Raw genomic sequence first — 14,102 nt, forward strand, 5'->3', positions numbered from 1 at the left:
GATATGAGCCTCTCTGTATATATGAGCAAAGCCTGCCTCTAGTTGTTCTTGTCTCCCCTTGTGTCTGGATGCTTGTCTGTCTCCTTGTTCTAATCAGAAGTTTTTTCTTCGTCATTTTCAACTGGTTTGATTTTTCTTTGTACAGTTATTTTAATCTCTTCTGTTCTTTATCCTTTCCTATAATTTTGCAGCAAAAGCTAGCAAAGAGAGAGGCCGGAATCATAGACAGAAGTCAGGATATTGCCCGCTTGCAAGAGTTTTACAGGCATTTTAGAGAGAAGAACAGTGTTGATAAGCTACGAGAGGAAGAAATGAGGTTGAGGGAATCTGGTATTTTCACTGGAGAGTATGTATCTGCTACAGGAGTCAAATAGACCTTGAGCTTTGTTCTCTAATTATTATTTTTCTTGTGTGAATGTATTTATTAGTTCTCTCTCTCTCTCTGCTTTTTTTTTTGCAACTTGACAGGTTTTTTTTTTGAAATAAAAATGTGTGAAAAGTATATTACTATGAGCACCAAGGAGGTGCAATCCATATACAAAAATTTACAAGTCAGTCATTGCAACAAAAAAGTTTCTGAGCCTCCTTTAGTGGTGGAGGGTGACCCAACAACAAAAAACCTAGGGTCCTAAACTATCTATTCTTAAGAACATTAAAACTATTGACATCATCAATCCCCTCAGAAACCCTATTATTCATTTCCTTCTACACATACCTCATAATGGTAAGTGGAATCATATCAACAAACATTCATCTACCCCTCAAGTACTCCCAAGCCCCCAACTCCTCTTTGACCGAACTAGCCACCACCCAATTGATCTCCAACACACTATACACCATGGTTCACAGCTCATACACCTTCGGACACCACAGCAGCAAATGGTTACAAGTCTCCTAAGCTCTCCTGCATAAATAAACATATTCACCAATATTGTCCCCCACCTCTTTAGTTTAGTTTATCAATAGTTAGGATACACTCTCTACCAGGCTCCCAAACGAAAAAAAAGACTCGGGAGGAACTTTCACCTTCCAAACCTATTTATAGGGGAAGCTATCAGCCTCGATGTCGCTTCTAGACAGCCACTTGTACCAAGATTTTACTTGAAAGAGCCATTTTTAGTGATCTTCCATTGAGGACTATCATTGTTGCCATCTGGTGCAATACACGAGAGAGCTCCCAACAGCTTCTCATACTCACTTATTTCCCAGTCATTTAAGCTTCTAGAGACCAGAACCTGCCGACCTCCCTCTCCTCCCCCCACTCCCATAAAACAATCACAAATCTCTCTCTGTGCTGAGCAATGCTGAAGATCCAGGGAAATTGCTCCCTGAGCGCGCCACCTTCAATCCATTGATCTTCCCAAAAACTAATTTTGTCCCCCCTACCCACTTTCCATCTGATGCAATGCTGAAACCTCTCCTTCCCGCCCCCAATTCTTTTCCACAGACTCTTCCCATGTGAACGCAAAACCACACAAGTGAACCATCATTCCCTTCCACCCCAAACTTCACCGATATGATCCTTCTCCACAAGGCACCCTCCTCTTTCATGGACCTCCAGAGCCATTTATCGTGGAGTCTCGTTCATTTCAACTAACGGACGAATGCCCAAACCACCCAGTCCAATAGACTTCTTGAGTTCTTTCCATGCAACTAAGTGAAGTTTCCTTCTATCCTCCACATCACCCCATAAGAACCTACATTGGATTGTCTCCAATTTCTTTGCAACACTAACAAGGATGGTAAACAAAGAAAGATAATAGATAGGTAAGTTGTATAGAATACTTTTAATGAGAGTAAGTCGTCCTCCTTCAGAGAGAGGACCCCTTTTCCGCCCAGCAAGTCTGCCCTCAAACTTGTTGATTACTGATTTTCACGTCTTTGTTTCTTTATAGTGAGCTCCCAAAGGAATGCCCAGATGTCTGATAGGAAGATTGGACACACTGCACCCTAGAACACTAGCCATCCTCGCCAAATCCTCCTCCATACCTAATCTAACCAACTCAGACTTGACCAGATTGATGTTAGGCCCTGACACTGCCTGGAACCCCATGAGAACACACCTCAAATTCAGTAACGGTTCCTTCTCGGAAACACAAGGTAACAGAACATCATCAACAAATAACAGATGAGTCACCTCTTCTCTTATATCCCCTGCCCCGACACACAAATCACGAAACAAATTAAGTTCTCTAGCTTTTGGTAACATCTTATTCAGTCCTTCTATAAGAGAAGAGGTGACTCATCTTATTCAGTCCTTCTATAGCCACTAAGAAGAGAAGTTGGAATAGAGGGTCCCCTTGTCTAAACCCTCTTGAGGTCCAGAAGAAAGACGATGACCCTCCTCCATTAACCATCACATGACTTAACTCATCTTCTCCATTTTCTCCAAAACCCAGTCTTATGAGCATATAATCCACATGGCCCCAATTCATATGATCATAAGTCTTTTCCATATCCAGTTTACATAAGATGCCTTCCCTCTTCTTGTTCAACAGATCATCAACCACTTCATTAGCAATCAAAATCGCATCCAGAATATGCTTACCTCCCACAAAGGAATGTTGACGTTCACCGATAACCATATGTAGGGCCTTTGCCATTCTCCTTGTAAGGACTTTGGCTATTAATTTGTAGACACACCCAACCAAGCTTATTGGCCTGAAATCCTTTATATCAATAGCCTCTCCAACTTTAGGAACAATAACAATAAAAATAGAATTCAAGGATTTAACAAAAGAGCCAGCAGCATGAAACTAATGGAATAAGTCAACAATATCCCTCTTCACTACATGCCAAAACTCCTGAAGAAACCCCATAGTTAACCCATCGGGGCCCGACGTCTTGTCTTTCTTGCACGTCCTGAAACCCTCAAAAATATGTTCTTTGGAGAATCTATCTTCCTGAGACAACCTATTGGTCTCGTTCAGTGAGCTAAAATTGATACCGTCCTAGCATGGTCTCCAATCATACTCTTCCTCATACAGTCTAGCAAAGTACCTACTAGCTTTTGTTTCAAACAAAAAATTAAAAATTTATACTTGAAATCTTAAAAATCATTTTTAGTAGATATATAGTTTCTGCTTTTTTAAAGTGACAATACCTTTTACAGTTATTATTATAAATATCAAATAACTTTTGAGTAAAAAGACTTTTAGTGAACAATTATTTTAACAATACTTTTAAAACTCACAGCACATGCTATAGCTGCCTCAAGCATCCACGTAGTGACTGTGAATCCATTGACATGACCTTTGTGATGTAACTTTTGAGCTCTAAACTTCTTCTACGTGGCTTGATTGTTGGGTTTGCTTTTTTAGATTCTTCGAGTAGGTTTACTTGCAAATCCTTTTTGACTTTTTGAAACGTAGTCTTTCTGTTCATATTGTTGCATGTAGGAAAATCATATTTCTTGTTACTAATAATTATATGAGGTTACACATATAATTATTAGCTACATAAAATAAAACTTAATTATTTTGGGATCACATAATTTATAAGATATTCTACCAAAATAGACACCTAACTAAATAGGTCTAATCCTAGGGGTACAACTTATTACTGAAGAGGAAAATTATTTACACTTATTTACTTTTTTCAAACTTTCCTTCAAGCTGGTAGATAGGTGTTTCTCATACCGAGCTTGGCAATAATGCTCAGAAACACTGGAAATTGATCCTTTGTAGTACATTAGCCAGTTGGCCGTGTATAGGCACGTAAGATGTACAAATCTACCTGCCTTCTAGTTTTTCTTTCATGAAGTGTCTACCAACTTTGACATGCTTTGCCTGAATGTCTTGCACTGAATTATGGTCTATGCTGATGGCAGACTTATTATGAAAATAAACACTCATCAGACCATCTCACTTAATTTTTGAATCTTCAAAGATGATCTTTATTCATAACAGTTCATCCACTCCTTGAGCTATTGCCCGAAATTATGCTTCTTGCAACCACAGTCTGTTTTTAGTCCTCCATGTCACCAGGTTACGACCAAGAACTGTACAATATCTGGAGGCTGACCTCCTATTAATGATTGATCCAATATAATTGGCATCTTTATATGCCTCAAGGACTAAACCTCCATTTCGTTTCAATAGAATACATGTAACTGGTGTTTTTGTTTGAGATACTGCAACACTCGACGAGTTGCCCATTAATGGACTTCTCTGAGGTCACACATAAACTGACTAATCATACTCACTTCATATGCTCTATCGAGATAAATAAGTGAGTGTTCCTACTAGGTATTGGTATATTTCTCTGTGTACTCCGACACGTTCTTCTAGGCGACACATAATCTTGTAATAGTTTCTCTATGTACTAGATATTGGTACATTTCTTGTAAGAGTTCTTATAATGTCGACACATATTCTTCTAGGTCGACCTTGATTTTTTTTCGATAGACAGAAATATTTTTAAGATAAGATATGAAGCATTACAAAAAGAATAGCGGATAAGATATCCAGCTGAAAGAAAAGGAAAGAAAAACGAAAAATATAAAGAAAGAGCACAGAACTAGTCACGTTACTATAGCTAAGTCAACCTTGATTTTATGATTGACATGTTTAACATGATGAGACTGCCAGTAATTATCACTTTCAGCTTTATTTCAAAAAACAAATGGCATAAAAGATGTAGTTTTAGAATCTATGACTACAGAGATGAGTAAATATAACCATCCAAAAGTTTCTGCAGTCAACGAAAAGGATAAAGTGGATGCATTGAAGTTGGGAGATGAGAATAACAAAATTTTTTGGCCTGCCAGGAGAGGAATCTAAGGAGTTCTTATGGTGGAATGGAGGATTCTATTTTGTTTATTAATAGCACAAGAGTATAAATTCTAAACTTCTGGGTAAATTTGTTGCCCGATTTGGAATTTCTATATTTTTCTCCATTTTTTGTACATAATTTGACCAAGAAATTTTTTTGCATATCTTTCTCTTTCTTGGTGTCTTAGAGTAACTTCAGATGTCTTTTTTCTTTGAATTGTAGTATCTTTTTTGCTGTTTCTCCATCTCTCTCTTACAAATGCACATGTACAGACACATACACATACACATTCTCCCTCTCTCTATTTTTCTCTCCTTTGGTCGTGATTTCTTGCTCATATTCTTGACCATTTTGCTGTGTTATCTCTGTTTTAGGGATAAGATATTTTTTCAGAGTTCTGTATACGGGTTGGCACCCCTTTGGTGCCGTTGTTAATAAGATTTTTGATCTGTTTATTTCAAGAAAAAGAATTTTTCGGAGTTGTTTCTCTTATTAATCTGCTGTCTTGCAATTATTAAAATTCAGGTTGGAGCAGAAAACAGTGAAAAGGAAGAGAGTTTTTGCAACTCTAAAAGTTCTAGGGATGGTATTGGAGCAGCTGACCGAAGAAATTCCTGAAGAGGTTTGGTGTATGATCTTTCAAATTGCTTTTCTAATGGTAGTTGCTTTGTATATCTGACACAGTAAAATAAGAGCATGGTTCAGGAAAATGCTTGTGTTCCTTTTTTTAGAACTTCTTTGTTAATGAATTACTTACTGTTGTAGAAACCAGGTTAGAGATAGAAAAATCTAACATCTAGAAATAGAAAATGCATATGCTTTGGGATTATGTGTCTACACCTGTGATGTTGCTTGGAAGCCGTGGAAAGATATTCTTAGTCTGTTTGCTTGTGACCGGGTGGTGCCTCCAACAGTGGAGAGGTTCCTGAGTACTTCTATTAAAGGGGAAGGTATGAGGAAAGTAGCCAATCCATCATGGCAAGGTGTTATCTTTGCAAGTTTGTGGTGTATATGGCTTGCTCGCAAATCTGGAGTCTTCAACAACAGACACCTCCATACTGAGTTGTGGGAGAGAGAGATTTTTGGCATCTTTACGGGCCGAAGCACCATAACTGGGACATTTTCCTCCGCACAAAGTCCTTTGAAACATTTCTCTTCACCTCTATCCATGAGGAGCATGTTATACCTACGTTTTTCTTTCGTTTTTGTATGTTTTATTGAGGAGGATGTCTTAGTCTCCAGCTGTGTAATTCTCTTTCTCCTATCTCAGTAAAATGTCTTTTTCTACAAAAAAGAGAATTTTCTATTGGAAGTTTTTCCTCTCTTTCAATTCTGTTGCCGAACTTCCTGTTGAAAGAATGCTTTGAGGAAACTATCAGTCTTAATGAATTGTAGTCATTGAAGCTAACTCTGACTTATTTCTGATTTTAATTTCTGCATCCAAAACTAGGACTCTTGAAAACATATGATGCATTCTAGAACCAAGCAACAAGAGATTCCTTGTTTTTGAATTGGTCTATGTGTTATTTTTCAAGAAAAAAGAAGCTTTATTTCTTTTACATGCTCATCGCATGTTTTTTTTTTGTTTCTAGAAGTTTTTTCTTTTTCTACTTTTGTTATAATATGCCTGTTTTTTGTTTATTTAGTTTATTTGCTTAACTATATAATATTCTTTACTTGTTTTATGCAGCTGAAACGGGTCATTGAATCAGATGCAGCCATGACTGAGGACCTAATTGCTTACAACGTCATTCCCTTGGATGCTCCTACTATAACAAATGCTATAGTGTCTTTTCCTGAGGTAAATCACTTCCATTTCCGGTCAGAGGTTTATATTTTTCCTTGACTGTGCTTTATGCCAAAAACTTCTGGTCAGGTGCGAGCAGCAGTATCAGCATTAAAATACCACCGAGGCCTACCAAAATTACCTGTCGATTTTCCTATTCCTAGCACAAGAAATGCTGATATGCTCGATTTTCTGCAGTATGTTTTTGGTTTTCAGGTCAGTATGACTGTTGTTTCTGTTTGTCCTATGCTTATAACTAGTAGCTTATATGACATTTTGGTGGAGAGTTGTCCGACAGGTAATATTAGGAGATTTAGTTCAAATTAGGAAACTTGATTCTCATTCTTTTTAAGAGAGTTTAGCTTGATTTCACGAACTCATTTTTTAAATAAAACAGATGTGGAAGAGTGAGGATAGAACTTTGAATCCTCATTAAACATTGATGTGGAACAATTTAACATGAATAAATGCCTGTTTGGTAGGGGCTAGTGCTTGTGCCATGTGTGATAAAAGTTCTGTTAAAATAACTTTTCAGTAAAAGTGCTCTTAGTAGAGAAACTGTTCTCTTTTTGTTGGAATTAGCTATGGAAAGTGCTCTTACTTTGAAGAGAAGATACTATTCCGTTTGGTGAAAATAACTAATAGATACTGAAATACTAAGAAGGGTATAAAAATAGAATAAGAAATTTGAATAATTTTGATGATTAGTTTGATTTTTTTAGTTTATATTATTATTAGATTTTAACAAATATATATTAATTGAATTGTTATTTTTTAGTTGTGAATATAACTGAACAATTGCTATTTTAAATTAATGATATAAAAGGTTTTTTAAATGCTGAAGTACCAAAAAAAAAGTAAAAATAGGAGAAATTTAATTTAATTTTTTGTTTGTGGATAGAAAAAGAAATTTTATTAAGAGATAAAAGCAGTGAATACAAAAACATCGGATAAGATATCCAACTTAAAGGGAACCTTTTTTTTTTAAATAAAAAATATAGTATGTATCGTTAATTACTAGCACCAAGGGGTAGTAACCCATGTATAAAAGTATTTACATGTCAATTAGGATATCGATAAGGTTTCTACGTTCTCCATAGAGTACAAAGGATGACCCGTGATCAACAACCCAGAGTTTGAAACCATCTAGCTGTAACCAAACGAACTCTTCTTCCACTCCTTCAAAAACTCTTATATTTCTTTCTTTCCTCACCATCCAAAAGATTGCAAGGGGAATTAAACCCAAATATTTCTTCCAACCACTAACACCCTTCCATGCCCATTTCTCTTCCTTTACATTGCGCACCATTACCCAGCTAATTCTTAACGATCCATACGCCATATTCCATAATTCTACGCTAAGGGACACCATATAGTAATGATTGTTAAAACAAATAACATAAATAACGTAATTGTTATACATTAAAACAAATAACATAGTTGTTAATCCATGAAAGGAAACCTAGTTAAAAAAAAGACATAAATAACAGCACATAGGGCAAAATGGAACCACAGTTAATCAAATGATTGTTGCTTCCCAATTCCTGTAAAGGGCAGTGAGAGAGATATAAAGAATTTCCCATGTGCTTTGGCCCATAAGGAACGCAAAAAAGTCATCTTATCCTATAACATATCAAACGAGAATGATCAATTATCTAAAAATCCTCTCTGAACTGTCTATTTCTGAACTCTATCGGAATTGGGAGATTTTTATTTTCGGTCATTAATTTTGCATATCCTTTGTGAATTTTATTTATTTAGATTTTTTTGGCGTACTACTATTTGTAATCTCTAGAGGAATTCTCATCCTCTTTTATTTTTTTTCTATCCTTTTGCTCTTACTTTAATAAGCTTGTTTTTCTATAAAAGATTATAAAAAATCCAACGGTTTCTTTCCAGAAAAGTTGTCCATAAGCATGTGAACAACGTTCTTTGTCATAAGGGTCATGCTTTCTTCCACACCCGTACGCCTCCTATATGTGAACATATGAAGCATTCCAATGAGGGAGGTTATATTAATAAATATTGATTAATTAATTTTTTAGCTTTAATATAACTAGGGATATATGTGTAATTAACAAACTTGTGTGAGGATAATTTTGGGAAACCATGTTAGATATTTCCTTAAAAGCAGAAGCAGTTGTTGGAAAGGATATAAAACCTGCTTCTGTGTTTATATATGTTAAAAATAAATTTGACTTTAGCTTTTCCAAAAGTACTAATTTTTTCAGTTTGGTAACAAAATGTTATTCCATTGGAAAACCATAGCTACAAGCTGTTCCAAACTGAGCCTGACAATAGTGAGAGATGCAGAGATTAAGATGCAAGACAAAAATAATGAGGAGAAAGCATCTTGTAAAGGTGAAGCAAACATCAGGGGAGTGGTGGGAGAAATTATTTCACTCGTTCTTGCACTATGTGGTGGCTTCACAGCTTTGCATTGACACATATACTTTTCTCCAGATGTAACGAAGTTGTATTTCCTGTCATTTCTGTGATTTGTTTCGTGTCTGAGAGACAAATAGCCATTGTTTTGCATTACGAGATGGCGAAATTACCTATGTGTGGTTATAGGGGAATGGTGGGTTTTCCTTATGCCCTTGAAGTATTTTTACCTAGCTGTCTGAAGGGTTGTCTGCAGAATCTGCAGCACAGAATGTTACAGCAAGGTGACTTTTGTTTGTGTTGTGTTGTTGTGCCTGGATTGTAATGTTAGGATCTACAATCGATGTGTTAATTCTGCAAATTTATTTGAGGTGGGGTGATTTTTTCTTGGCGCCTTCGTTAGCTAATCCACAGTCTTTTTAGGGGTTTGCTTTTGTCTAATATTCAAAGGAATTAGGAGGCTGCTCTGTACTGACAACTGCCTGATATATTTATTTTGTATTTTACTGTCTTTCATTTGGTAGGAGGATACTTATCCTCTCTTTTCATGCTCTTTTCTCTCAATAATATTTGTCTTTCAGTAAAAGAATTTATTACATAGGAGGATATTTTTTTTTTGTTCGTTTTTGTTTTTACTTCAGAAAGACAATGTGGCTAATCAGCGTGAGCATGTTGTTCTCCTTCTTTCAAATGAGCAATCTCGACTCGGTATTCCTGAACAAACTGAACCTGTAAGTCGTTGGTCTTCCATTTTGTTGGTACATGCCATACAGGCTGGTTATTATGCCGTTTTAAGAATATATACACATATATTTTTTGGTTGATTGATGCTCTATAGCCTCTTGTAAGTTTTCTAATTATTCTTATGTAGCCATTCTCAGCTTTCAGTCTGATTTGCTATCTTAATGATTATCCAGAAATTGGTTGAGGCTGCTGTACAAAATGTATTCTTGAAGTCTTTGGAAAATTATATTAAGTGGTGTAACTACCTATGTATTCAACCTGTTTGGAGCAAGTATGGATGTTCAAACCTTCTGTCATTTTCTTTTGGATCTTCAATGCATATAATTTATCAGGAGTCACTGTAATTTCTATTGCTGATTCGTAGTTTGGATGCTCTTGAGAAGGAAAAGAAAGTACTTTTTGTTTCCTTGTACTTTCTCATATGGGGTGAAGCTTCCAACATCAGATTTCTTCCAGAATGCTTATGTTACATATTTCACCATGTAAGTGGAATACGCTTTTATGACTTGCTTGGTGCTTGGTCATCTTGTTAATGGTCTCTGCCATACACATATAGAGAATACTATGCAAACTTGTACATACTTGCTTTCTAAGTTCATATCTCTCAATGAAGGTTCCTCCAAAGCTCTAGAGCTTCTAGGTTGTTCCTTATGTTGCTGTGTTGGTTGTTAAATCCTTGTCAGGCTCCAGCATCATTAAGAGTCTTTCTTGTTTCATACTGGCTTTGAGTGTAAATATTTCAATATACAGATGGTAAGAGAAATGGATGAAATTTTAAGGCAGCAAATTGCACAGCCGGCAAATAGTTGCATTTCAGAGAATGGTGTCTCATTCCTTGATCAAGTTATCGCTCCACTTTATGAGGTGGTTGCTGCGGTATGTCTCATTAAGGATTATGTTATTTCTTTATTTTATTTGATTGAATTTCTTTTGATTGTATTATGGAGATTTAGATGGAATTTTATGGTGCAATAACGTCTCTTTTGTATCTTTGATTTAGTACCAGTATTTCATACTTTGCACTTTTTCCCCATTTTGGAAGATAAAATTTAGTGACCAAACTTATTGATCTAAGTACCCTGCTTAGTACCTTTCTCTTTTCTCCCTAGTAATATTTCTTTCCTTCATTAAGGGGAAAAAAGAAAATTTATGATCTCTTGCTCCACATTCTTTTAAAAATGCTGACTGAAGGGTAAGATCCAAACCTTCAGTCTCATGGCCAACTTTTGTAAGCATCTTTTAGTAATATGTTGTATGAATTGCATAATTGGCCCTGGCTTTAAAGAAATACATGTAAGAAACTCTTTTTTGCAATTTTTGTTGTGTTTCTGGAGCAACTACTTTTATTGCATTGATGGTGATGAGTCTGTTTATTTATTTGAGGTTATGATGGTATCTCTTGTTGGAGAAGTTGTCTAGTCATGCATTATATGCCAATTTTAAGGTCTTCTGGTACATTAAATTTAAATTCTTTATTTATCTACAACAACTTCAGGAAGCTGGAAACAATGATAATGGTCGGGCACCTCATTCTGCCTGGAGAAACTATGATGATTTTAATGAGTACTTTTGGTAAGCTGCCTGCACAGTTATGTTTTCTAAACAGGTTTCATGGTCTTTGTTAGGTGACTATTTTCCCTGTTCCAGGTCTCTTCATTGTTTTGAACTCAGTTGGCCATGGCGCAGAAGTTCATCTTTTTTCCAAAAACCAACAGCAAGGCCAAAGGTTTGCAACTATTAACCACTGATATTTGCATACTATTTTCTGAAATCAGATTACTTTTGTTACTTACTGTTACTTCTGGAGTTACAGAATGTAGGCAAGTAAATTAACTTTTTGAAAACTTTTTGGGAACTAATAGAGTTTTAGTTGTGGATGGCCATCAATTTGTTTGTCATTTAATGAGTCCGCTAACTATCTACTCTTTTGTGCCCTGAGGCAAGGTTGTGAGGTTCTACCCTTAAGTAATGTTAAGGGTACAATGGCCTTGGAATGGTTATCTCGTTGGGTGGCAAGTTGATGAAAGAGGTTATTGCTTTCATCTCTCGACTATTTTCTGGGTCATTTGAAAAGAAGGAATATAATAATTTTGGGGCTATTTTGCCACATTTGATATACTTAGGAATCATTAAAACTCCTAATTCAAATAAGAAAAAAATCATAAGGCTTGGAAATCTCAACTAGAGTGATGTTGCTTAGACTCGACGAGAATTAGTGGGCCAGTGAAGTTGACGATTTTGGTGGAAAATAGTAGCTTTTTGGCGATAGGTGGCGCCATAATAGATAATGGAAAGAGTAGGTAGGGGGAAGCGGCGATTCTTGATGGTGGATTTTGACACTACAAGCAAGGGAAGGAAAGTTGAACGTATGCGATGGAGCAAGTACTGAAAGGGATTTAGGGTTTCGATAGTTTTCTGGGAGGAGGAAGTTGAGTGGTTGATGAAGGTTTTGGAGGAATTCTACTGAGTGAACGACATATAGTATTGAGGACGAAACAGGAAACGAAGAAACCATGAGTTGTGGGTGGCGTTAGGCAGGAATAGAGGGGAATAGCTTCTTGTGCTCATAGAGAAAAGAGGGAGGGGATCCGTCATATTTTTGTCTTGGAAGGAAAGGAAGCAGGAAGTTGGTGGAGAAAGATGGCGGTAGTTGCAGAAATAGCTGGAAAACAGTGTGCACCAACACACAGAGGTAAGGATATTTTGGTCGACCAACAGTGAGTTTCTCGGAAAACTTTGAAGGAGGGAGAGCCAAGTTATCTGTGTTGTTTGAGGTGTCACATAAAAATCAGGGTGAGGCTGGAGGAGATAAGGAGAGTTTTCCAGAGATTGTTCAGAACATTGCAGAGTTTCACAGTCGAGCAAAGAAGAATCTGAAGGAGGAACTGGTCGAATGGATTTAAATTTGAATTTTAAAATTCAAAATTTGAATGAAGGAACAAAATGACATAGGGCAAAGGCGTTTTGGGTGAAAGAGAAACACAGAGGGGAGTACTCGTCTTGATAGAAATTTAATTAGCCATAGACAATCCATAAGATGGCCCAATATGGCATAGCGGGCCCAAGTGGAAGTGGTGATGGTAGAAGTAGTGGGATACGAGTTGGATTTAGTAGATGGGCCAGGAGGCTGTGACAGGTTTTAAGATGGGTGCAGAGGTCTGCGACCCGAAAAATCCGGTTGACTTGGAAAGATCAGGTGAACTCGAAGAAGAAGATAGACAATGATGAGTCAGGGCATCAAAAGGCGGGGAAAAGGATGCCGTTTGCCGTAGAGGGTTGTGAGATGGTAGTTAGTGAGTTAGAGACCACCAAATCCATGCGAACTGCAGATTGATGCAAAGAGAGAGATTTGATAGAAGATGTTATAGTTGAAGAGAGGAGATCTGGAGGAGATAGAGGCTCTTGAGTGTCTAGCGGTGTTCCCAACGGAAGATATAGATGGAGGAGAGGAGATGGAATGTGAAGAAATAGAGGCGGGTCCAAGGGAGGAGAAACCACGTGGAGGAGAGAGGTGAAGGTATGGAGGATAGGATTGAAAATGAAAACTCCTATTGAATGATGCAAAATATTCAATGGATTAGATGCTTACTAAGAGTATCCTTTGACATCTTGGAGGAAAATGTGATGGATTTATTGATGGAGATAGAAAGGAGACGACAGGAGAAGGCGTTGAAAGATAGGCAAGCCATGAGAGGAAAGTAGAAGTAAGGAATAGAGAGTTCCAGGGAATTAAGAATACTATAGACCTGTAAAAATTGTGAAAATGTAAGAAACAGGGGAAAGAGAAGGGGGGAATCATGATTAAAGATTAGTTCATGTTTAGTTGGATTAATTTTATGGAATGTAAGGGGGTTGAATGACTATAAGAAGTGGCAAGTAATTAAGGGATGCATGAACATATGGAAACTAGACATCATCTATTTGCAGGAATTCAAGATCGAGAGTATTCAAGAGAAGGTCATTCGTAGTCGGTGAAAAATAAAAGAAGTGGGTTGGAATGATTTGCCAACTAGAGGTATGTTGGGTGGTATTATGGTTATTTAGAAAGAGGATACTATCAATTGTGTGGAGCTTATAAGTGGAGAATACTTTATCTCATGTCTCTTTGAAGAACGAAGTACTGGGGAAAAATGGGTGTTTAATTGAGTGTATAATAAAGGAGAAGGGAGAGCAAAGCCTATTATGGAATGATTTTCAAGAGTGCAGTCAGAAATGGGAATATCCATGGATAGTGGGAGGGAACTTTAGCATGGTCTTGAATAGTTATGAAAGGATTGAGAATCATTGCTCGAGGAGTTGCGCATATGAATGTAAGAAGCTTTGGACATAATGGATCTTATAGACCTACCTCTCGTTAGAGGTAAGTGGACTTGGTCAAATCAATAAAATAGGTTGGTGTTTTCTCGTTTCAATA

General features: G+C 36.8%; 1 protein-coding gene across 3 annotated transcripts in view; it reads left to right on the forward strand.

Moving 5' to 3' along the window:
- Window positions 1-14,102, forward strand: part of GSL10 (glucan synthase-like 10) — a 57,817-nt gene that overhangs the window by 5,058 nt on the left and 38,657 nt on the right. For all 3 annotated transcript variants that reach the window (XR_015821342.1, XM_088221911.1, XM_088221910.1), the window contains 10 exons: window positions 192-346; window positions 5,299-5,395; window positions 6,464-6,574; window positions 6,650-6,775; window positions 9,586-9,675; window positions 9,862-9,959; window positions 10,053-10,170; window positions 10,439-10,564; window positions 11,184-11,260; window positions 11,336-11,414. Coding sequence is in view for 2 of the 3 variants with exons in the window: in XM_088221911.1 (XP_088078037.1) it covers window positions 192-346; window positions 5,299-5,395; window positions 6,464-6,574; window positions 6,650-6,775; window positions 9,586-9,675; window positions 9,862-9,959; window positions 10,053-10,170; window positions 10,439-10,564; window positions 11,184-11,260; window positions 11,336-11,414 (1,077 nt within the window). In the remaining variant the exon portion in view is untranslated. The remainder of the gene's footprint in view (window positions 1-191; window positions 347-5,298; window positions 5,396-6,463; window positions 6,575-6,649; window positions 6,776-9,585; window positions 9,676-9,861; window positions 9,960-10,052; window positions 10,171-10,438; window positions 10,565-11,183; window positions 11,261-11,335; window positions 11,415-14,102) is intronic.

This window comes from Carica papaya, chromosome 6 (assembly GCF_054855325.1).
Source record: "Carica papaya isolate Zhongbai chromosome 6, ASM5485532v1, whole genome shotgun sequence".
Taxonomy (NCBI): Eukaryota; Viridiplantae; Streptophyta; class Magnoliopsida; order Brassicales; family Caricaceae; genus Carica; species Carica papaya.